We start from the raw sequence: 26,065 nt of genomic DNA, 5'->3' as shown, positions 1-26,065 counted from the left end.
ATAGATAGGTTCATTTGTGTCATACAGGAAGTCCCCTACATATGAACCTTCAGGTTGCAAACTTTCAAAGATGTGAATGTGCCCCTCTATGCCAGCTGCTGTACTGTACTACTGTGCTTTTCAAGGTACTATACTGTAAGATTAAAAATGTTTTATTTGGGGGGACTTCCCTGGTGGCGCAGTGGTTAAGCATCTGCCTGCCAATGCAGGGGACATAGGTTCTAGCCCTGGTCCAGGAAGATCCCACATGCCGCGGAGCAACTAAGCCCATGCGCCACAACTACTGAGCCTGTGCTCTAGAGCCTGCGAGCCACAACTACTAAGCCTGCGCACCACAACTGTTGAGCCCACGTGCCACAACTACTGAAGCCTGTGTGCCTAGAGCCTGTGCTCCACAACAAGAGAAGCCACCGCAATGAGAAGCCCGCACACCACAATGAAGAGTAGCCCCCGCTTGCTGCAACTAGAGAAAGCCCGCGTGCAGCAACGAAGACCCAACACAGCCATACATACATACATACATACATACATAAAAATATTTTTTAAGTTTTATTTTTTGTTCTTGTTTGTTTTTTATGTATAATTTGTGTGAAAAGTATTATAAACCTATTACAGTACAGTACTATGTAGCCAATTGTGTTAGTTGGGTACCTAGGCTAACTTTGTTGGACTTACAAATTGGACTTACGAACGCGCTCTTGGAACAGAGCTCATTTGTTATGCAGGGAGGGGGCTTACTGTATTTTAGATTCCACATATAAGTGATATCATATGGTATTTGTCTTTCTCTGTCTGACTTACTTCACTCAGTATGGTACTCTCTAGCTCCTTACATGTTGCTGCAAATGGCATGATTTCATTCTTTTTAATGGCTGAGTAATACTCCATTGTATATGTGTACCACATCATCTTTATCCATTCATCTGTCGATGGACATTTAGGTTGTTTCCATGTCTTGGCTATTGTGAATAGTGCTGCTGTGAGCATAGGGGTACACGTATCTTTTTGAATTATGAACTTCACGGTATACCCTTTTGTATTCTATTTTTGTGCTGTGTACATTTACTGACGATAAAAAATAAATAATATGTAGTGAAGGTACACTTGGTAAGCTATATCATCTAACTCCTTTAAACTTTTTTATTTTTCCATTTTTATAGGTAATTCGTATAGTGTTTTATAATAGGTAAGTACTCTTTCCTCAGTATTTCTTGGAGAACGCTTCATATCAGTATGTAAAACTGTCTTGTTTTAAACATATGCAAGATATTCTTATATACAGATGTGTACCATACTTATTTGATTGAACTCTTACGGATGGAAGTTTAGGTTGCTTCCAGTTGTTTGCTATTTAATACTATAGTCAGTGTTCTTTTACATAATTCTTTTTGTAGATGTCTGAATACATCCTTAAGATTATCTAAATAGATTGCATTAGAATCAAGAATTAGATTATAGAATTAGAACTCCTGGATTGAAGAAGATACACATTTATAATTTTAAAAGATTTTTGCCAAATTGCTCTCAGTAGAGATTGTATTAATTTCCATTTCCACCAACATTGTATGAGAGTCTCTGTTTCCCACAGTCTGGCCAATAATTTTTTTTTTTTTTTTTTTTTTTTGCGGTACGCGGGCCTCTCACTGTTGTGGCCTCTCCCGTTGCGGAGCACAGGCTCCGGACGCGCAGGCTCAGCGGCCATGGCTCACGGGCCTAGCCGCTCTGCGGCATGTGGGATCTTCCCGGACCGGGGCACGAGCCCGTGTCCCCTGCATCGGCAGGCGGACTCTCAACCACTGCACCACCAGGGAAGCCCTAGCCAATAATTTATCAGACCTTTGGATATTTCTCAGTCTAGTAGTTGGAAATGATTGTCTCATTGTATTTATAATTTATTTATCTTATTATTGTGAAGTTCAGCACCTTTTCTTGTGTTTAAGAGAACTGTGTATCTTTTCTTATCTGAAAACTTTAGAAACATCACCATTGCCTACTTTTCAGCTGGGATGTATGCTTTTCCTTTTTGATTTGCAAGAATTCTTTGTGCTATGAGTTACAAATACTTTTTTCCTAGCTTGTCATTTCTTTTGACCTTGCTTATGGTTGTAGTGGTTGTTGTCATTTTGACAGAAATATTTGCTTTTTATGTAGTCATAGTGTTTAATTTTCATATAGTCAGAATCATCCTGCCTTTTCAGGCTTTTCTTCTAATGCTTCTACTGTTTAATTTTTTTCCTGTATCTATATGGTAATTTTTCCATTATCATTTTAGATATTTGTGCTTACTTTCTCTTTTCAACTTTTGCTTATAAAATTTTATATACAGATGTCCTCATTATTCATAGATTCTATATTTGCAAATTTGCTAGCTTGCTAAAATTTATCTGTAATCCCGAAGTCATTATTTGTGGAGCCTTCACCATCATTCATGGACACATGCAGAGGGTGAAAAATTTGAGTCACCTGACAGACATTTTCAGCTGAGATAAAGCTGAAAATGTAGTGCTCTGTTTTCTTTTTTCAGCTTTCGTACTATAAACAAAGGTCATTTTCACAATCTATTTAGTTCTACATTTTTCTGTCTTTTGCGCCTTTTGACTTCACTCTTTAAAATAGCCCCCAAGTATTGTGCTGTAGTGATATCTAATGTTCCCAAGTGCAAGAAGGCTGTGATGTGCCTTACAAGGAGAATACATGTGTTAGATGTGCTCAGGCATGAGTTGTAGTGCTGTTGGCCATGAGTTAAGTGTTGTTGAATCAACAATATATATGAAATAGTGTGTCTTGCAACAGTAACACGCATAAGGTTATGTACTGATCAGCTGGTAATGTGACCAGAGGTTTGCAGGAACCTAGCCCTGTGTTTCTTCTAGGAGTAATGGCTCAGTATTCACAAATTCATTGTTTGTAGTGACTTTTAAAAACATAACTGCCATGAATAATGAGAATTGACTCTATGTAATTTCAAGTCATTTTACAGTTTACAGAGTAAAGAGATAGTGAAAATAACTTTGTTAGCAATTTCAATGAGAATTTAAATACAGCAAACCCCAATTTTTTTTTAACATCTTTATTGGAGAACAATTGCTTTACAATGGTGTGTTAGTTTCTGCTTTATAACAAAGGGAATCAGTTGTACATACACATATGTTCCCATATCTCTTCCCTCTTGCATCTCCCTCCCTCCCACCCTCCCTATCCCACCCCTCCAGGCGGTCACAAAGCACCGAGCTGATCTCCCTGTGCTATGCGGCTGCTTCCCACTAGCTACCTATTTTACATTTGGTAGTGTATATATGTCCATGCCACTCTCTCACTTTGTCACAGCTTACCCTTCCCCCTCCCCATATCCTCAAGTCCATTCTCTAGTAGGTCTCTAAGGAAAAAAAAAATGTCATGAAGAACCTAGGGGTAAGATGGGAATAAAGAAACCCCAATTTTTATTATGTATTTTCCTAGTATTGAATGTTTATATATATCTACAAATCAGATAATATTCTTTGAATGCAACTAACTGTTCATTGGCTGTTATGCATGAACCTGAAATATATTTATCTTATAAATACTGACTCTAATAAATTTTTTTTTTGAAATTTTGAATTTTATTTTATTTATTTTTTATACAGCAGGTTCTTATTAGTCATCAATTTTATACACATCAGTGTATACATGTCCCAATCGCCCAATTCATCACACCACCACCACCACCCCCCCCGTGGCTTTTCCCCCATGGTGTCCATACGTTTGTTCTCTACATCTGTGTCTCTATTTCTGCCCTGCAAACTGGTTCATCTGTACCATTTTTCTAGGTTCCATATATATGCGTTAATATACGATATTTGTTTTTCTCTTTCTGACTTACTTCATTCTATATGACAGTCTCTACATCCATCCACGACTGACTCTAAATTTTAAATGCACCTCTGCTATGTTCTAGCTTATTACCTTGATTCTTCATGCACTTGGTTCGTCAAAACAGTACTTCTGAAAGCTTCTATTTGTTGGATAGACAGATGATAGCTATCCTCTGTGTTGCCTAATAGCAAAACATTTCTTTTTTTTTATAGATACTAGTTAGAATGATCTTATTGTTTTTCATTTCTACATATTTATTACCTTCCAATTACTTTGTATACACATCTGTCTTCCATATCTGTCCACAAACTGTAAGTAAATTTTAGTGTACAAGCATTATAAAAGTTGAAAGAATATTGTCACATGTCCTTTTAGCAAAATGGGATGGTTCAGGTTTTTAATCATAAAATATTATATAATGAAGTCCTTCCTGTTGAAGGACTAACTAAATGATACTACCATATTTTCTTTTTTGTCCTGAGAAATATATCAGTTCCTTTATTTACAAAACAGAAACAGACTCACAGACTTAGAGAATGAACTTATGGTTACCAGGTGGGGAGGGTGGGGGAAACAGATAGTTAGGGAGCTTGGGATTGACATGTACACACTGCTGTATTTAAAATAGATAACCAACAAGGACTTACTGTGTAGCATAGGGAACTCTGCTCAGTATTATGTAACAACCTAGATGGGAAAAGAATTTGAAAAAGAGTAGATACATGTATATGTATAACTGAGTCACTTTGCTGTACACCTGAAACTATCACAACATTATTAATCAACTATACTCCAATATAAAATTAAAAGTTTAAAAAAAAAGAAGTATATCATTTCTTGAGTTTGGGAAAATTCACCTAAGTAGAATATGTCATCTGAAGACTCATCATCTGAGACTTTACTTATATGAACAATTTCACCATTATTAGTCCAGAATAAAGATCAAAATTTTTTTCTTAAAGGGTTAGATAGTAAATATGTTAGGCCATAGTTTTCCAGCCGCTGGCCTAGATGTTACTCTCTATCCCTTTACATTCATCTTCTAATTGCTTTAATAATTTTGAAATGACTTTCTCTGTCAATTTTGTTCTCTTTGCTATTATGGACAGAAAATGAAAAAGTCTGAATTCTCAACTGTGTTCAGGGAAAGCTTTAAAAAAAAAAAAGACTACAAGGATTGTATCTCCATACTTCCATTAAAACTTCTTGAAAGATAATCCAGTACTTTGGACAACAGAATAAGAAAACTGAAGGATGGTGTAATAGTGATGCTTTATTTCACTACTAATGATTTATTTCATCATCATTTTAGGTGATTCCATCCTTTCACGTCCTTATTTTAGTCTTTTTTTTTTTCTTATGCATAGCTAGAGGTCGCTGGTGAATGTATTATCTACTGCTACGTAACAAATTACCCTAAAATTTAGCACCTTAAAACAGCAAATATTTATTTATCTTTAGTTTCTGTGGGTCAGGAATGCGGGGCAGCTGAGGTGGGTGGTTCTCCTAAGGCTGCAAATCAGGTCGTCAGCCTCAAGGCAATAGTCATCTCACAGTTCTACTGGGGCTGGAGGGTCTGCTTCAGGCTCACCCAGATGGTTGTTAAGAGGCTCTCTTGCTACCTGGCGTTCTCCATAGGCAGCCTGAGAGTCCTCACAAACTGATAGCTGGCTTCTCCAAAGTGGGCGATCCAGTACAGAATGAGCAACACCACACGTACTTTTATAACTTAGTCTCTGAATCACACACCATCACTTCCACCTTTTTCTATCCTTTTGACGTAAGTGCAACCCACGGCCAACTGGAGGGGATTAGACAAGGGCAGGAATCACTGGGGACCATCTTGAAGACTGGCTACCACAATGAGTTAAAATAAAATATATCCTGGGATGAAGAGTAACAAAATGTTTCAAGATAAGTAAAAGTAAAGTGATAGTAAAAGTAAGTGATAGTAAAATCACTAAGATTCTGTATTGTAGATTTATAAAAGAGTCCAGTAGAGTTACAGCATAATTGCAAGATAGGAGTTTTGTTTATTTTTTTTAATAAATAAATTTTCTCTTTGTTCTTTGGCAGACCTCTAAGAGTGAGTTGTGACTGTAAGGACAAATAGTTAGAACTGATCGAATAAGAAACTCAAAAATTGGGAATTCCCTGGTGGTCCAGTGGTTAGGACTCGGTGCTTTCACTTCCATGGCCCAGGTTCAATCCCTGGTTGGGGAACTAAGATCCAAAAAAAACTCAAAAATTAAAATTGGGTTCATTGGGCCCAGATGATATACTTGGGATTAATTTCCACTTTCTGCTTTCCTTAGAAGTTTTAAAAAATTTTCTTCCTATCTGTTGTTTATTAAAATGGATATTTCAGGACCATAAATTTTTCTCTGACAATTTAGTTGTATTCTGTAGAATTCTTATTTTCTAGATATTCCAAATTTCAAAATTTTGTTTTTAACTCTAGAAATGTTTTAATTTCAGGTTAATTTCAATTAATTTCAGTTAATTAATTTTTAGGTTAATTTTACTTTCAGTTAGGTTTAATTTCTAGTTTTATTGTATTGTAGTTATAGAATGTTGTTTTGTATTGTTCTAATTACTATTTTTTAAACACATAATTTTGATCATTGTTTTTAATATGTTTTAAATTCTGTTAGGACAGATCAAATACCAGTGCTCCTTAAGAATTTTTTTAAAAAATACTCTTGCCCATTTATTCCTTCAAATGAATTTCACAATTAATTTGTCTAAATATCTAACTATCCCATAAAGATTGAAATTAGTATTGTTTTTTACACTAGCATATTTTTATTCTAATTTTATTTACCATGATGCATGTGTTGCTTTATGTTTTCTTCTTTATGATTTTATAAGAAAATAGATTTTTAAATTTCATAATTGTATGTAGACTTTTTATCTTTCGGATTCAGGTGCAGCTCTCTCCCAAGGAGGATGGTATATTGATGTGCCCTGGTCGATGTGAACAGAAGTTTCATCATTTTCTTCATGAACACTTGGATGGGTGCATGTCATCATTTCCCCTTGTTGCATGTGACTCATGCTTAAATAACCAGTTAGCTATTTTGAGGCAATAATCAGTTTGAATAACTGAACAATGGAAATATGAGTGATTAAAAGAAATTCAAGGTCACAGTGCAGAAAGTCAATCTGTCAAAATCACAACTGAACCCATTTGTATATTGTAACTTTCTTAGTAAGTATGTTAAGATTTTTATCAATGCCTTTAAAAATAAATAACTTTTTTTTTTTTAAACCTTGACTATCTGAATATTTTTCTTTGGAATATATACGGTAGGTTGGAGTCTGTCTAAAGATGTAGAGAAAACTACTCAGGCTTATTCGGGTAAAGGGTAATATTGTAAAGATACAACCAATTGTAAAACAATGTTGCTGGTGATCCAAGGTTAGGGAACAAAGCCTAGCTGAAGCTGAATGTCAGAGGACTGGACCTGGCCAGTCAGGAACCAAGGCTGTGTTCTGTTGCTTGGATGTCATATTGTCATTCTCCTCCTGCACCTTTTCTTATCTGTCTGCCTCTCTTCTAGCCTCCTCCACACCCTCCTCATGCACACTGCCTAACAGGATTGCCCAGGCCATTCTCTCTTCATCATTACCTTGCAGTTCCATCTACCATCCATTTGACTATATCTGTGTCTCTCGGTTCAGATTCTCTGGAGAGGTAGAACATAGTACTGTTTTAGTTTAGTCTAAAGGATTGGTGTTCACATGCCTGAGATTCTCCCTAGTCCATTTAGCTGTGGGAGAAGATGATAATATGTAAGTGTTATTTCTTTCAGAGGTTTTGCTTGGGTAAACTGCATGTGCCTAGCATATTAGTAGCTGCCCAGTATTTTCTGAGTAAATAAGTGAATATTCAAGTGCCTGGTAAGTAAGCTTCGCAGAATGGAATGTTCTATGGATTAAGCTTTTTTGTACAGGTAAGTAGAGTTTTATCATTTTTCATGACAATTAGCTAATATTTTATATTAATTGCCTAAAATATGCCAGGTTAAATTTAGTTATGAAGGTAGCTTATTTGCTTTCTAAGGTTTTTGGATGTTACCTCCCTTAATATTTTACCTAATACAGTTGGAGAGTAGTTGTAGGTTCAGGAAAGTCATTCATTTCAGCAAATATTTATTCACCTTTGTGTTAGGCACTGTTCTAGGTGCTTGGGAACAAAACAGATGAAAGTTCCTGCCTAGAGTGGTGGGAACTAGCTAGTCAAGTGAAATTTATAAGGTGGCATGTAGTGATTCATGTCGCAGAGAAAAAGGAAACAGGAAAGGGAGCTGGCAGAGTGGGATTGGAAGCAGGGATGCTTTTTAAAAAAAGAACAGGGAACTCCTAATTGAGGTGACATTTGAGCAGAGATCTGCAGAAAATGAGAGCCATTCATATAAGTGAAGAACCTCCCAAGCAAAGAAAATGACAGGTGCAAAGGTCCTAAGACAAGAGTGTGTTTAGCATGTTCAGGGAACAGCAAAGAAACCAGCTTGGCTGGAGTGGAAATGAGCAAGGAGGAGAGATTAAGGTCATATGTAGGCCATTGCAAGGTCTTCAGCGTTTCTTGGGACTCCATTGGAACGTTTTGAACCAAAGGTGTTGCATGATCGGATGCATAAAAAGAGGCTTCTGGGGGGAATTCCCTGGGGGTCCAGTGGTTAGGACTCTGGGCTTCCACTGCAGGGAGCACGGGTTTGATCCCTAGTCGGGGAACTAAGATCCCACATGCTGAGCAGCGTGGCCCCCCAAAATAATAATTTAAACAAAAAAGAGGCTTCTGACTGCTTTGTTGAAAATAAACCATAAGTTTCAAGGGAGAGAGAGCAGGCCGAGTAGGGCTTGGATCTGAGTGTGTTTTCCAAGTGGAGCTCAGGATTTGCCAGTAGGTTCCATGTGGAGTATGAAAGAAAGGAGTCAAGAATGACCCCCAAGGTTTTTGGCCTGAGCAAGTGGGAGAATAAAGTAATGAGATGGGGACTTCCCTGGTGGCGCAGTAGTTAAGAATCCACCTGCCAATGCAGGGGACACAGGTTCGAGCCCTGGTCTGGGAAGATCCCACATGCCATGGAGCCACTAAGCCCGTGAGCCACAACTACTAAGCCTGCATGCCTAGAGCCTGTGCTCCGCAACAAGAGAGGCCACCACAATGAGAAGCCCACACACTGCAATGAAGACCCAACACAGCCAAAAATAAATATGCTTATATAAAGTAATGAGATGGAGAAATCTGCATAAAGAGTACTTGTGTAGAAAGGAAGGAGGAGTTGGGTTTGGACCTGTGTAGTCTGAGGAGTTGGATATGAGTAAAGTGTTCAAAGGAGAGACCTGGGATAAAGATGAAATTTTAGAAGTTAGCATAGACCTAGAATTTAAAGCCGTTCATCAGGATGAGATAGCCGAGGAAGTGCATATAAATAGAGATGTCAGAGGAGAACTCTGGGGTACTCCCAATGTTTAGAGATCTGATGCGAGAAGCAGTAAAAGAGACTGAGATGGAGCTCTCAATTAGGAGGAAACCCAGAGTGATGCCCTGGAAGCCAAATGGAGAAAGTGTTTCGAGGAGTGATGGGCCATATCAGAGCTACCAATAGGTCAGATGCTGCTAGCAAGTCACATAGGATGAGGACAAAGAAGTATTTGTTGAATTTAGCAGTGACCCTCATAAGGGCTGTTTTGGTGCAATGGAGGAGGTGGTAGAGAATGGAAAAGAACAGATGAAGACAGCACATGTAAACAACTCTTTCAAGAATCTTTGTATTTCTGAATTTTTGTTATATTTGGGTATTAGTGAAATTATATTTGACATAACTTTAGAATTTTTTGTGAATCTTGGTTGTATATATGTGTATGTGTAAATTTTTTAATGTAAGATTTCTTACTGTGGGTCATGGTGAAAAAAGGGTTTAAAAAATATGGGATTAGAACAAGTGGGTGAAGAGAATGTTTAGAAAAGAGGTAAAGGATATGGGAGATGTTACTCATGTGAGCACAGGGGAAGGATTTAGGGAGTTGGAGAAGGTTGGGATATGTGATCAGAAAGGGAGAAGTTTTGAAACATAAGGATGAGTGTCAGGGCAATGAGGGATGACCTAGGAGTCCTGTGGAAATTGATGTATACTGGAATAAAGGGCATAGTGACCTTATGATCCAGAAATAATCCATTCTCTGTAAAGGGCCAGGGTAAATTAGTTCAGCTTTGTGGGCCTCTAAAAATGTAAAAAAAAAAACATGCTTAGCTTATAGGCTGTGGTCATACTTTGCTGCCCCCTGCTTTTTTGGGGGGGGGGGGCATGCCACATGGCTTATGGGATCTTAGTTCCCAGACCAGGGATTGAACCCAGGCCCTCAGCAGTGAAAGTGCAGAGACCTAAACTCTGGACCACCAGGGAATTCCCACTGCCCCCTGCTTTATACTAGAAGCCCTTGGCAGAAGCTCTGGACAAATAATTTGCATGGAGTTCTGTTATTTTTTTAAGTATTTTTAATAGTACATGTATACGGTACAGAATTCAGATGATTATATGCAGGATAAAGTAAACCTCCCTACCATGTCCACTAGCTATCCTGCTCCCCTCCCTGGAATCTATCATCATTTACAGTTTCTTAGTTAAGAAGTTTTCTATGTATGAACATGCATGTACATATATGCTCTCAGTCAATCTTAAATTTAACTAGATTCATTTTCCTTGAGGTTTGAACTATGAAATGTAATACTTGTACCACTTATGACGTTATTGCCTTCATATCCAAATCCAGCCTTCACTGCCTACTCTGCAGTAATGAATCTGGACCCTGTAGCTACCCCTCCCTTGTCAGCAGGTACAGTGTAAAGCTTCGTCAGTAGAGGGCGCTGGTGAGACACAGGAGGGGCAAGGGACTACTTTTCTTGTGTCCAGTGTGCCTCTCTAGCAGACACCTGCAGCACATGGTTTCTGCAGCCTTGTGCAGTGCCTGCCTTCAGCAGTGGCCAGCAGCACTCAGCAGCCCCACGTGGATGGCTTTCCCTGGCACCCCCAAAACACTTTCTAAGCAAAGTGCTCCAAGCTTATACCTTCTTGGGCTGCACCTCTTTAATTAAGCCAACCTCTCAACCTCTCTGTTGTCCATGGCTGTGCCTTCTCTGTCAAAGTCTAGATCTCAGCCCTGGGGTACTTTCTTTGGGTGCTGTCTCTCAGCCTAGCATGAAGAGCCATAAGCTCTTTCCTGTACCTGCTTAGAGTTCTCAGTTTCATAATCAATCCTCATTACTCCAGTTTCCTGTTACAGTGACTAACTCTTTATAGTAAACTTTCCCCAAATTACTGTGTGGTTTCTATCTCCTGATTGGACTCTGATACAAAACGTAAAACCTTTCTGATTAGAAAAGCATTAGATACAAAATCAGACAAGAAGATAATCCATCTCCTAGATTACCTTCTAGTAATCTCACCCTCCAGAGCAACTATTAATGTTGTAATGCTAAACTAGTTTTATGCTTTATTTTAAATATAAAAATAAAAACAGCTACTTGTAAAACAGAAAGCAGTACAAAAAGGACGAAAGTAAAAAATACCTTCCTGTCCCCTTTCTACCCACTTAAAATAGTTACCACTGTTAACATTTCCTTGTGTATTCTTCCAGAAATTCTTAATGCATCTAGAAACATGAGAGTATAGTTTTTAAACAAATGGAATCATACCATATATACCGTCCCTGTGTTTCATGGTAAAAATGAAAATTAAGGTAAAAGAATGGTTGTTTTCCAACTTATACTAGCATTATGAATTTGGATTGGCCTTCTAACCATTCAGGAAACTCCGTTGATTAACTGGTAGGAATGAAATTTTGGACACAGGCACAGATGTAGACAGTCACATCAAATGTAATACCTTGAACATTATGAAGTCACTGACAAAATATGTTCTCCCTGAGCAAAGTGGATTCATAAGAAAATTTTAAGGCCATTATAAATGCATATGTTGGACTCTTAAACATGTGGTTATCTAAAAAAACACTGATACTCAAGATTCTTGAAAACACAGATTTAGCTAATTTCCAATAATGCTAAATTCTATTCTACACTTTTTTGCTGTTACAATAAGCATTGAATCAAAAGCCTCTAGAATACAAGCATTTTCCCTAAATCCTATTTCTTCATATCCAACACAGTTGGTAAAGGGAAGGTATAAGTAAACCTCACTATACCAAAGTTAATTAAATGTACAAAACAGACCCTACAAGGATTAAGGAATATCTCTTGTTTCACCTATGTGTGAAAGTGATTCAGTCCTTAAGTTAGCCATTTTCTAATAACTTGAATACTCCTTTCATATTGTGGCTTTAAGATAGATTGGTACACCTCTCCCTACCCCCTTCTCTGTGGCTTTGTTACTGTTTACCATAGTTAGCCTGAAAGCCTGATGCTGACCCTGGGTAATGAAGAGTTAGATGCGTAAACTTGATTAAAGGTCTGATCTTCGGTTGGGGAGGATCATTAGGGACATCAAAGTTACTGGTCATAAACTGTTTCTTAAGCTCAGTAATGGGTAAGCAGGTGTTTGGTTTTTTTATTACATGCCATGCATTTTATTCTTTTGTATGCAGTATTTAATAAGTTTTTGGATAATTAGGTTTTTTAAATTGTTGACAAAAATTTTCTTGATTTAGCAGTTTTTAGCTAAATCTTCTATTTCTGAATGATTGGAGAGAATGGCAGTACCCATTTCCAGTGAAGAGTGAAGTGTTTAGATAGAGGATGCCTTTCTATCACGGCATTAAGCAGTGTGATGTCTTCTGCATCCAGGAGCCAACTTAACATGTTAAGTCTAGTGAGTCTTGGCAGTCGTAACACACATTGACTCAAAGACTTGACTGTTATGGCCTGAGCTTTGATACATTCTTTGAAATGCCTGGAAATTGTTAACTCTTGCAAGTTGGGCATGTTGTCCAGTGTTTGAAAGAAGTTTCTGTATCCTTCCTCTGTAATCTTGTGGTTGATTGAAAGATTAAGATTCTTGAGTTTCTGGAAACCTCCATTGATTGCTACCTTGGCTATAAATATAAAAGCAAAATATTTATGAAAACAGAATAATAAGGACTTCTATTTCAATACTGGTAGACTAGGTTATTTGAACCAACCTCTTCTACCACCATCACTTAAAGTAGAAAATGCCCAATTTTAATAAAGATATATAAATTTAACAATAAGTATATTAGATAGATTTACTTCTAATTGGAGTATTAAAGATTAATAAATTACATTTAAAAAAACCAAACTGGGGCTTCCCTGGTGGCGCAGTGATTGAGAGTCCGCCTGCCGATGCAGGGGACACGGGTTCGTGCCCTGGTCCAGGAAGATCCCACATGCCGTGGAGTGCCTGGGCCCGTGAGCCGTGGCCGCTGGGCCTGCGCGTCCGGAGCCTGTGCTCCGCAGCAGGAGAAGCCACAACAGTGAGAGGCCCGCATACCACAAAAAAAACAAAAAACAAAAAACTATATTTTTACAACAGACACACTTTAAATATAAGGACATAGAAAGATTAAAAGTAAAAGGGGGAAAAAAAGGAAAAAGTAAAAGGGATACATCTCTAAATAACTGGTGTGGCAAAAAAATGACAACTGAAGTTAGAAAATATTTTGAACTGAATGAGAATAAAAATATGACACTAAAACTTGTGAGAGGGAGCTAAAGCCAAAGTTAGTGCTCTAACTATCCATCTCAGAAAATTAGGATATCAAAAAAAAAAAAAAGAAAGAAAGAAAGTAGGACAAGAAAAGCAAATTATATCCAAAGAAAGTAGCAGGGGATAATAGAGGTAAAAGCAGAATAAATGAAAAACGTGTAGAGAAAAAAAAATTTAATACAATTGAAAAACCAACCAGGTAAAAAAAAAAAAGTATTGAATATATCAGGAATGAAAAGGGGACTATCAATCACCATAGGTCATACAGATATTTTTAAAATTATAAATATTATGAGCAATTTTAGAAAAGTTTTTAAATCCTTAGAAAAATGTAACTTGCCCAAACTGCACCAATGATAACACAAACGTATACCAATAGAAAACCCACAATGAGGTATCGCAACAGATTCATCAGAATGGCTAAAGTTTAAAGGTCTGACAATACCAAGCAGTAGCCAGAATGTGAAACAACTGCTGGTAGGAATGTAAGTTGGTACAACTATGGAAAACAGAATATTTACCAAATGACGCAAAGTCCGCCCTAGAAATACCTCCATATATGCATCAACAGTCACGTACAAAATGTTCATAGCAGCATTATTCATAGTAGCCAACTCATATCCAGTTGAATGGATAAATAAATTGGCGTATGTATAGTCATACATGGGACAATATACAGCAATGAAAATCAGTGAACTCTATAGTCACACGTATCAGTATGAATCAGTATCACAAGTATGTTGAGCCCGAAGAGGCAGGCACAATAGTACATACTGTGGAGGATCCCATGACATATATTTTTAAAACAGGTAAAACTATGGTGAAAGAAAGCAGTATGGTGGTCACCTTTGGGAAGGAGGGGAATGCAGTGTCAGAAGGGACACAAAGGCGGCTTCTGGGATGTAATATTCTATATTGTAACCTAATGAGTAATTGTTACACAAGTATGAGTAACAAGATTTAAGTATGTTCACTTGAAAACTCATTGAGCTGTACACTTAACGATTTTGTACTTCTCTTTACGTGTATTAATTTTCTATTTTAAAAAAAGTACTATAAAAAGGAGTACATGGTGGGTATGTGGCCAGGTGTCTGAGACACTAGGTGTTAAGAATGGACTTGAGGGCTTGTGTAGTCTCAAGTGGGAGGCTATCTTTTACTTCTAAATCTGACCAGAATGAACCAAAATCCATAGAACATTAGAGGGAACAATATGATAGCAAAAATGAGGAAGTGGGTTGAACATTTTTAGGGGGACGAATGTTTTTGTAGACATTTTGCAGCAGAAAGCTTGAGTAATACCACTGGCTTTCATGTGAGCTGAAAGAGTTTATCTGAGGGTATCTCACCAATTTCCACCACGCTGTCATCATCCAAAGTCTGGAAAAATGAGAGAATGCGGAGACATTGAAGATGCTGACATTGCTGGATGATCAGTTTGGCCACTTGATGAATCCCATCCCCAGTAGGAAGGATCAATTCTTCCAGGTTATTTAGAGAACCTAAAGTGTAGGCTATCAGAAGATATTAAAAAGCTATTCTCTGTACTGTGTTCCCAAACAATTGTAATTGAAAGTCTCAAAATCATGCACATTCTACGAGTCCCCATGTAGCATAGAGGCTATTCCTCTTTCTCTCCAAGAAAGGGGTCAGCCTACACCTTGACCTTCATTGCTACCTCTAGACGACCATTCCTCCACCCTTCCCCAACCAGTCTCTCCTGTACTGAAGTCCAAAAGGCCTATCACATCTCCATTTCCTTTTTTGTTGGCTGCACCACACCGCTTGCAGTTCCCCAACCTGGGATTGAACCTGGGCCTGCGGCTGTGAAAGAGTGGAGTCCTAACCACTGGACCACCAGGGAATTCCCATCCATTTCCTCTTTTATTTAGACTGAAGCTTCTACTGGCTCCAGGAAACTCTTCCTAGCTCCTCAATGCCTTCAGCCCCCTTCCTTTCTGTCCTGGTATCATCCTTAGTGAGTTCTGCCTCTTCCTCCTAGAACTAAATCCTCACAATCCACCACTCTCATAACTTAACTTTTCACTTTGATCCCTCCTTAGCATGGCTTCGCTTGTTGCAGAGCATGGGCTCTTGTAGCACGGGCTTCAGTAGTTGTGGCTCGCGGGCTCTAGAGCACAGGCTCAGTAGTTGTGGTGCACGGGCTTAGTTGCTCCGCGGCATGTGGGATCTTCCCGGACCAGGGCTCGAACCTGTGTCCCCTGAATTGGCAGGCAGATTCTTAAGCACTGTGCCACCAGGGAAGTCCCCATTTTTGTTGAAATAAATTCTTAATTTTTAATATGCTTCAGTTTATCTTTTAAGACCTGTTAGAATTTTTTTCCAGAGCATACATTGCTTTTGTAATCATAAAAAAATAAGTTGAAAAAGTAATCTCTATAGTTATCATTTTGTTAAATCTAGGTTTTCATATACTGAGTTTTCATAACCTTAAAAGATAGTTTCACCTATATTCTAGAAACCTTTGAAACAACAGGTATTTAACTTGTCTGGAATGGATACCTGGCAATGAAATTGCATGGTGCTGGGACTTCTCTGGTGACCCAGTGGCTAAGACTCTGTGCTCCCAATGCAGGGCACCCAGGTTCGATCCCTGGTCAGGGAACTGGATCCCAATGCCGCAACTAAAGATCCCGCATGCTGCAACTAAAAGATCCAATCCCGCACGTGGCAACGAAGATCCCGCATGCCATAACTAAGACCCAGTGCAGACAAATAAATAAATAAATAAGAAATTGCATAGTGCTGTAACAAACAAATCTGTATTCAAAGAAATGAGTCACTCTGAGAACATTTCTTTGAAAGACATCAAGTGAGATCAAGGCATTTGGAGGGTAAAAGCTGAGCAGCACTGTCCCTCCTAATGAGCAAGGGCAGCTAATACATGTTGTAATTTGTTATAGCTAATGCAAAATAGGAGGATTTTATGGGGGAAAGAATAAAGAGCAAGCTTTAGGCACTGTTTTATAAACATACCAAATTTTTCAGCTGTTTCCTTATCAGGAATATATTGGTGCTCAAGATTTAATATCTTCAGAGAAATAAAATTTGGTAAAACAATGACTATAAAAGGGAAAAGAAAAATTTAGTTATGTCAGCTACATTTCTTACACCAAAAAATAATGTGTTTAAAGAGTATTTTAAAAGTGATAGAAATTAATATAATAATTCAGAATATAATAATTCAGATTGTTTAAAGAGTATTTTAAAAGTGATAGAAATTAATATAATAATTCAGATTGAATTAATTAGTATGACAAGTAGATAACACAAATCTTTGCTCAGGAAACAATTCTCATAACTAGAAATGTTTAAACATCTAGAAACAAATATACCTTACTTGAAAATTCATTTAAGATCAGATATTTATTGCAGTAGTTTTGTTCTTTGACATCAATTGCATTTTTAAAATCTGGCTGTTAAAAAATGACTGTCCACAGAAGCATCTTAAACCAAAATTTTACAATTTTAGGTCTTACCAAATGGGGCGGCTTTAAAAAATGGTCCAGTAAGCTTAATTTCTTCAAGTTTCTTGCAGGAAGCAAGTACAGTCATGAGAGACTCAAGATCCGAAAAGAAATTACATTGCAGATGGAAAACACGAAGGTTTGGAGAATTCTGAATTAATTTGACTGTAAAATATCAAATTTAAGGCATCAGAGATTGGAAATTTCTATCAGAATTAGTCATTTAATTTATTAACTTGTTTTAACAATAGTGAATTAAAATAAAGCATCATGATGTAATGAATTGGGCTTAGGTTCAGGGTCTGTGACTAACTGATGAGCTACGTGAACCGTCGTTACTGACCCTCTCTGGGGAATCAGTTTTCTCCTCTATATAGTAATGGCATTGACTCAGCTAAAACCTTCAGCTTTAACATCCTAATGTCTCTAAGTTTGCACATGATGTTTACACTATAGAAACACTATGCAAAGAAACATAAAGGCAGTGACAACTCTGAAGCAAAACTTAAATTTGAAAAAATTGCTGAACAATATAAGAAAACTACTACTTCCAGCTTCAGCTACAATTTTTTTTGCACGCAGCTCTGCATGTCAGTTCAGTAGAGATTTACCTTTTTTTAGTCTTCAGTCTTTACTAAACTAAGGAATTGATGATACGTAAGTCATTTTGCTAAATGATATATTTAAGAAAGATAGCTGTACAGGTTGTTCATCAACCATGAGAATGGTTGATGAAATATATTTATAAAGGCTGATGAGAAACAGGGAAAGGCTTCTGATTACTACCAATCATCAGATTTCCTTCCTTCTTATCTGGCAGATTTCTAAGTTGCAATGTAAGAGCAACTTAAACAAAAACAAAATAAAAGAACTCTACAAACTATTTTTGGAGAGGCAGTACATTCCACTGGTTAAGAGCTCAGACTTAAAAGTCAGAATTCCTGTGTTTAATTGCAAATTTACTATTTCCTTATCTGGGTGACCTTGAGCAAATTATCAATACTTAACCTCTATAACTCCATTTCCCCAACTGTAAAAATTAGAATATAATAGTATTTACCTTGTAGAATGGGTATGAAGGTTAAATGAGTTAAGATTTATAAAGTGCTTAGAACAATTCCTACCATGTAGTAACAGCTCAATAATTACAAATAGCTGTCATTTTTTAATGACAACAAGTGCTAGTCCAACAATTTACCTTGGATACACGCTACACCCTCAGATCCACAGAAGCTTTAACTTAAATAAATTATTGGCCAAGTAGGTTTTCCAAGTGATACAAAAACAAGTAAATCAAAGTGCCACACTTACCTAGTTTGGAAGGACCGTATTCAGCTAAAATTTGGATCAATAATTTCTCCATATGGTGGAGATTTAGGAATTCTTCAGGAATGACTGAAAAAACATCTCGTTTATCATCCAGATTCACAGACAGTTCTTTCAAGCACAAGAACTTGTCCAAACTAAGAAAGAGTTGATCTAGAAAGTAGCACACAGTTTCCCATTATTAATCTAAAGAGTTCCAAATGCAAAATTTCAAACTGTCATTTGATTCATCGAACTATTTTCATATTTCAAATGAAAACCTTTCACATACCATAAGACTTCCTTTTTTAGAAAGCACATATATGAAGATAATGCTTTCTGCAGCATTTACTGATTATGTCAACTAAAAAAAATATATGTACAACCTAAAAGTTTTGAGTTATGTTTTATTCAGTGGACATTCTTAGGACTTCAAGTCCGGGAGGCAGCATCTCAAGTAATCCTGAGAAAACTGCTCCAAGGAGGTGAGGCGGGGAGCTAGGATATATAGGAGTTTTGCAACAAAGGCAGGTAGTCAGAACAAAAGATTACTGTTAATAAAAGAAAACTAGATATCTCAGGTTAAGGAATTTAGCACTTTTCTATGTATGGGAAGATGCAAGAGTCTGGGGTCACTAAAATCATTCTTTTGATATGCACCTCAGCTATCTGGGGCCAGTATCCTGTGTTTTCACATCCTGAGTTTCTTCAAGCTGCACCCTTTGGGGTGGCTGCAGTCTGATGACTGCTAGATGGCAGGTATTCTTTGTTTCCTTCCTGAGTTTCCTCCGGGCTCACTATCAGGGGTGGCTGCAATTGCTGATAGCTACAACATCCTTTGTTTACTGATATGGCAGGCAATATTTTACTTCTCATCTACTATATGAGAAGCTCTGTACTACACTCTGGATTCACAAAGACATCTCAGCAAATGGGGCTGGGACAACTGAATTTCTCCATGCAAAGAAGTTGGACCCTTACCTCCCACCACCATATACAGAATTGGCTCAAAATGAATCAACAACCTAAATATAAGAGCTAAAACCATACAACTCTTAGAAGAAAACAGAAATAAATCTTCATAACCTTGGATTTGAGAATAGATTCTTAGATATGCTACCAAGAGCACTAGCACAAAAGAAAAACAGACAAATTGGACTTCACTGAAATTTGAAACTTTACAGATTGAAGTACATTATTGAGACAGTGAAAAGGGCAATCTATCGGAGAAAATATTTTAAAACCAAGTGTCCAATAAAGATTTAATTACACAAAGAACTCCTATAACTCAAAACAAAAAGACAACACAGTTTTAAAAATGGACAAAGGAACAAACAACCCAATCACAAAATGGGCAGGAGACCTAAAGGGACATTTCTCCAAAGAAGACATACAGATGGCTAACAAGCACATAAGATGCTCAACATTGCTAATTATTAGAGAAATGCAAATCAAAACTACGAGGTATCACCTGACAATGGTCAAAATGGCTATCATCAAAAAGTCTACAAATAGGGACTTCCCTGGTGGTGCAATGGTTAAGACTCCGCCTGCCAATGCAGGGGACACGGGTTCGAGCCTTGGTCCAGGAAGATCCCACATGCCACAGAGCAACTAAGCCCGTGCACCACAACTACTGAGCCTGTGCTCTAGAGCCCACGAGCCACAACTACTGAACCTGCGAGCCAGAACTACTGAAGCCCACACACCTAGAGCCTGTGCCCTGCAACAAGAGAAGCCACTGCAACGAGAAGACCACGCACCGCAATGAAGAGCAGCCTGCGCGCAGCAATGAAGACCCAACGCAGCCAAAAATAAATAAATAAATAAAATTTTTTACAAGTCTCCAAAAATAAATGGTGGAGAGTATGTGGAAAAGGGAAACCCTACTACACTGTTGGTGGGAATGTAAACTGGTGCAGCCACTATGGAAAACGGTAAAGAGGTTCTTTAAAAAAACTAAAAAATAGGGACTTCCCTGGTGGCGCAGTGGTTAAGAATCCGCCTGTCAATGAAGGGGGCACGGGTTCAATCCCTGGTCCAGGAAGATCCCACATGCCGTGGAGCAACTAAGCCCATGCACCACAACTACTGAGCCTGCACTCTAGAGCCCGTGAGCCACAACTACTGAGCCCACATGCCACAACTACTGAAGCCCGCGCTCCTAGATTCCATGCTCCACAAGAGAAGCCACCACAATGAGAGGCCCGCATACTGCAACTAGAGAAAGGCTGCACACAGCAATGAAGACCCAACGCAGCAAAAAAAAAAAAAAAACTAAACTAAAAATAGAGTTACCATATAATCCAGCGATCCCACTCCTGGGCATGTATCAGGAGAAAACCATGGTTTGAAAGGGTACATGCACCACAGTGTTCACAGCAGTACTATTTACAATAGCCAAGACATGGAAGCAACCTAAATGTCCATCAACAGATGACTAGATAAAGAGGATGTGATGCACACACACAACGGAATATTAGCCATAAAAAAGAATGAAATAATGCCATTTGCAGCTACATGGATGGACCTAGAGATTATCATACTAAATGAAGTAAGTCAGACAGAAAGACAAATATCATATGATATCACTTCTATGTGGAATCTAAAAAAGTGATACAGATGAACTTATTTACAAAACAGAAATAGACTCACAGACATAGAAAAAAAACTTATGGTTACCAAAGGGGAAAGGGGAGGGAGGGAGGGATAAATTAGAAGTTTGAGATTAACAGATACAGACTACTATGTATAAAATAAACAAGGACCTACAGTATAGCACAGGGAACTATATTCAATATCTCGTAATGATCTATAGTGGAAAAGAATCTGAAAAAGTTTATATACACACACACACACACACACAATCTGAATCACTTTGCTGTATACCAGAAACTAACACAAAATTGTAAATAAACTACACTTCAATTTTTTTAAATGGGCAAAAGGATTTAATAGACTGTCTCCAAAAAACACACACTAACAGCCAATAAGCACATGAAAAGATGCTCAACAGCATTAGTCATTATGAAAATGCAAATCAAAACCAACGTGAGATACAATTTCACACCTATTAGGATGTCTCTGATTTAAAAAAAACAAAAAAGCATTGAGGATGTGAAGAAACTGGAGCCCTTGTACATTGCTTGTAGGAATGTAAAATGCTGCAGCCAGCGTGGAAAACAGTTTGGAGTTTCCTTGAAAATTAAAATAGAATTACTATCATTAATAGCCAATAATTCCACTTCCGGGTATATATCCAAAAGAATTGAAAATAGGGTCTCCGAGTAATATTTGTGCACCCATGTTCATGGCAACTTTAGCCAGAATAAACAGTGCAAGTGTCCATCAACAGATGAATTGATTAATAAAATGTGATATATACATACAATGAAATATTATTCAGCTATAAAAGTAGTGAAGTTCTGACGCATACCACAACACGGATGAACCTTAAAAACGTGAAAGAAGCCAGACACAAAAGGACAAGATATTGTATGGATTCACTTATGTGAAACAGAATAGACAAATTCATAGAGACATCAGCATCTGGGGAGAAGAAGGAGGTATTGTTTAATAGGTACAGAGTTTGGGATGATGGAAAGGTTCTGGAAGTGGATAGTGGTGATGGTTGCACAACACTGTAATTGTACTTAATGCCACTGAATTGTATACTGAAAAATGATTTTAAGGTTTCATGTATGTTTTACCATGATAAATATTTGAAAAAACAAAATTTTTCTAAATTTGATGATAAATATCAACCCACAGATCCAAAAAAAATGTTCAGTGACCCTCAAGTAAGATAGATACAAAGCAAAGCACACCTAGGCATTTAACAAACTGCTGAAAATCAAACCCATACTAGCAACAATCCGAAAATGAAAAAATTTAAATACCATTTACAGGAGTATCAAAAATACAAGTACCTAGGAATAAATTTAATGAAAGATGATAAAGTCTATACTGAAAACTCTCAAACACTGCTTAGACAAGTGAAAAGAGACACAAATAACTGGGAGACACTACTTCCCACTTGTTTATTTCCCAGAGTACAAGCCCTTTCTTCCATGAAGCAGGTGGGGTGAGGGTAATTCTCAAGCATCATTTACATATAGATCATTCTTTGACTAATAACAAGTCATTTGTTTATTAAGAGACCTCATTAGTCATTGTGTTATTTTTATCAGAGTTTGAAAGCCATTCTGTTATTTGGAAGCCTTTCACTAATTCATATTACTGACAGAAATAAGTTAGTAAAGATTTATTTTATATCTGTTCAATCAGCAAGGATTTATGGTCTCACACTTTCAAAAGTTTTCATCCACCTAAAACTAAGAGTGAGAAGATAAGAATACACATCCTAACAGTCATCTAAAACAGATGCAGGTTTACCTTGTAGATGGGTTGTCTTTGAGACTTCAAGAGATTCTAGGGAAGGCAGAGTGAGAAGCAATTCCTGTTCTACTGCACTCAGCTCAGATTGGCTTACGGAGCACTTGGTGAACGAGGCCTTATACTGCTCAAGAGCTGGGCTGATGCTTTCAATAAAACCCGTGCTCCTGGTCAAGTGGAGTTCAATGTGCTGTGAAGCTGAGAAAACTTTCGTTAGAAACCTTAGCATCTCCTGATCCACAGCATCAGTACCAGTCACATGAACTTCCAGAAGGGGAATCTTGTACTGCTTTGGAGAAAGGTTCCAATAGCCAGTGCTGATATCTGCTGGTGCCTTGAGTTGCATGTTCAGAAAACTGTTCACGGTTTCCTCTTTTTCAACTAAATTCTGCTTCCATTCACTCTCAAGTTCAAAGGCAGAAGCATAGTCCTGATCTATGGTTGGTGCCTGGGATTTGTCGAAAATTTTTTCCAGTAATGAAAAATCTGTTGTGCGTAAGCTATTTCCTCTTATGGAGACCTGGACTCTCCCCAACAATAACAGGCTTTCTGGGTGGTCAAAAAAATACTGTAACTTAAGTACACTCAAAGACAGGGTTCTCCCTTGAAGGAACTGCAAAATGAATGGAGAACAGGCAGCAACACTGTTGCTTCGATAAGCAGTTTTTACAGCCAGAGCCAGTAAATGTTTTGAAACCAGTGAAAGGTAATTTTCTGGAGAGTATTGCCACAACAACCGGAGACACTGCATTTGCTCTGAAATCTCTGGATGATGCTTCAGGTAGTCATCATTTTCAGATATATTCTCCAGTGTCTCTTGATTATCCACCAAAAGAAGCAATTGGGATACAATTGTTGGCCCTGCCTTTGTTGAAGAGTGGCAAGAGACATAGTTCAAAAAATTTGCATAGGGACCTATAGCCATCATGGCTGAGTTAATTTGTTTCAAATAATGAAGTCCCGAATCTTGATCCTCTTGCCTATCTGAATCCAGGAGTTCAGTCAGCCTCATCCCAGCAAGAAATTCTTGGAATGAAGCATTCAAAAACTGATAGACTGGCCTCAGTCTCTGGGCTGTGAATTTGCTCATCAGGTACATGGCTAGATCTTCATCTTCACCAATCCCTACTTCTAGGAGATCATCATCACTAAACTCAAAGCAAGATGAAAAAAAACCTTTCAAGGCCAGCTCACCACAGGAGGACACAGTTGCTTTGAGAAGGTCAGCTGCAGTTTTGTGCCTTAAGAAAAGGCATTCTAGATAGGACTTGAAAACAGCCACATCATCAAAGGACTGACAAAAAGGATACCGAAGCCAATTAGCACAGACTGCTGCTACGAAGAAGGGAGTTTTCTGAATTCCCAGCCATGTTTCATTAATTCTAAAGTCAACCATAAACTTTCGCAGACGGGTCAAATCATCTGGAAAGAGCTTCCGTAATATATAGAGGGTATTACAGAAGGGAAACGCTTTGATCTCTAGAATTGTATCTAGGTGTCGGCGGATGTCCTTAGCCCTGTTTGTATGGACAGCAATCAATAAGCAGGTCCTTGACAAATGGTTTCTTTGAATCATCCTCTCTATGCTTTGAGGGACTGAGCACATCTCTTTGTAGTCATCCAAAAGGAATAACACCTGGTTCTTTAACTGCTGGATGATGTTCCACAGGCCCGTTTCAGTAACAGAGCCTTCTGTCTCTAGGAGTTGGTCACAAATGACATTGGCCAGCCCCCGGTCCAGTCTGGCAGAGCCAAGAGAGACGTAGAAAACCAACTGGAACCTGTGTAACAAGGGACAGCATCCTGAGGCCCATAGAAGAGCTACTGTCTTCAGGAGGACCGTCTTTCCACTACCAGCTTCACCCTCCACACACATGACGGAGTTCAAGTTAGCAAAGACCTCAGGCAACACCACAGGCTCCTGCACAGTATTGGTGATGTGTTTTGAAGCAAGGGACAGATCACAATTCAGCAGCTGATCGGTGGCTAGACAGGAAGAGACCTCAAGCAAAGACATGTGGCAGAAAGGGGCACTGGTGTAGGCTTTTCTCAGGCGCTCACTCAGACTTTTTGCCTCCTGAAGCCACTGGGCTTCACCATGGGCCACCTCTGTGGAGAAAAGCAAGGAGGCACAGTTATAAATACTTTTTAAAAATCCCCTATGTAGAAATATATGTACACATTCATCTAATCCCATGTGCTACTTCCAGATCCTTACCTGGCACTGCAGAACTCACTGCTGACTCTTCAAGATTGCTTTCACTTGTAGTTTCCTTTGAAAAGAAAATCCTCTATTAAATCAGCATTTGTATAAGAGGGTGGGGCTTTGAATTACAATTAGGGACCAGACATTTTCTAAACCCAACCCATCCTCAAGTATTTACGCCAGTTGCAGGGAGGAGTGCTACAAATATGAAACAATAAGTGATCTGCAAACACACGCAAGCGTGTGCTCCTGGGTGATATCCAAACAGTGCATTCCATGGGTGACTTGAGCTGTGATTACTGTCCAGATGATTAGAATCACAGTGTCTAGAGCAAGATGGACCCTCCAGAAATCATTAGGTGCAACTTCTGATCTTAGTTATCAACAGTTTTTTAAATATTACATACCTGGGATATAGGAAGGTTATGTTTCTTCCTTTAAAAATAAGCTATTTAAGGGGTTCCCCTGGTGGTCCAGTGGGTAAGACTCCAGCTTCCGGTGCAGGGGGCCCGGGTTCCATCCCTGGTCGGGGAACTAGATCCTGTATGCATGCTGCAACTAAGAGTCCACATGCCACAACTATGAGCCTCCATGCCACAACTAAAAGATCCCACAGGCCACAACTAAGATCCGGCACAGACATAATAAATAAATAAATATTTTTTAAAAATAAGCTAGTTAAGGGAGGTGGGGGGATGAGCAAAGATGAATCAAGTGAACGACTAATTACCTTGTTTTCTTTTGGGGGGATGACGAACATAATACACCTAACATACAGCCTCAAATAAGGGGTGTGTGTGTATTAAACTGGCAGTGGCTAATCTCCTAGAGAACTATGTAGAATTTCTCAGTTTAAAAAGGGGTCAACCTTTAATCTGTATTTTTGATTTGGTTGGTTGGTTGCTGTTGTAAAAGAAACATATCTTCCCAGCTTTGAGAAAAGCCAACTACCAAGTCAGACCTTACTGTCCTCCAAATGATGATCACAGATGGAATCCAGGTAGCCTGGATGCTAATCAACTTTTAGGTCCAAACGAGTCTGGGCCTCACAGTAGAAGGGATTGACTCTACATTTCATGAAACTAGGTATTATGTTTTGTTTATTGTAGCATCCCCATCTGCAACTGGCG

General features: G+C 38.3%; 2 protein-coding genes across 18 annotated transcripts in view; one reads left to right on the top strand and one right to left on the bottom strand.

Annotated features, from left to right (window-relative positions):
* The window catches only part of LOC101330346 (survival motor neuron protein), a 45,771-nt gene extending 38,645 nt beyond the window's left edge, over positions 1–7,126 (top strand). For 2 of the 7 annotated variants that reach the window (XR_012330717.1, XR_012330718.1), the window contains 3 exons: positions 5–125; positions 1,161–1,186; positions 6,783–7,126. The gene's annotated coding sequence lies outside the window, so the exon portion shown is untranslated. Of the gene's footprint in view, positions 1–4; positions 126–1,160; positions 1,187–6,760 lie in introns of all 7 variants that reach the window. The other 5 variants (XR_012330719.1, XM_004326763.3, XM_019929903.3 and 2 more) reach the window with 5 other exon arrangements.
* Positions 7,127–10,337: 3,211 nt separating this feature from the next.
* The window catches only part of LOC101330933 (general transcription factor IIH subunit 2), a 66,619-nt gene continuing 50,891 nt past the window's right edge, over positions 10,338–26,065 (bottom strand). For 9 of the 11 annotated variants that reach the window (XM_033852920.2, XM_019929895.3, XM_019929896.3 and 6 more), the window contains 7 exons: positions 24,948–25,002; positions 22,730–24,838; positions 18,341–18,508; positions 17,042–17,194; positions 16,539–16,625; positions 14,891–15,055; positions 10,338–12,909 (listed from right to left, as the gene is read on the bottom strand). In XM_033852920.2, the coding sequence (XP_033708811.1) occupies positions 12,545–12,909; positions 14,891–15,055; positions 16,539–16,625; positions 17,042–17,194; positions 18,341–18,508; positions 22,730–24,838; positions 24,948–25,002 (3,102 nt within the window). In that variant the 3' untranslated portion in view covers positions 10,338–12,544. The remainder of the gene's footprint in view (positions 12,910–14,890; positions 15,056–16,538; positions 16,626–17,041; positions 17,195–18,340; positions 18,509–22,729; positions 24,839–24,947; positions 25,003–26,065) is intronic. The other 2 variants (XM_019929898.2, XM_019929899.3) reach the window with 2 other exon arrangements.

Source organism: Tursiops truncatus, chromosome 3, assembly GCF_011762595.2.
Source record: "Tursiops truncatus isolate mTurTru1 chromosome 3, mTurTru1.mat.Y, whole genome shotgun sequence".
Taxonomy (NCBI): Eukaryota; Metazoa; Chordata; class Mammalia; order Artiodactyla; family Delphinidae; genus Tursiops; species Tursiops truncatus.
This window is presented reverse-complemented; position numbering and strand designations above follow the sequence as displayed.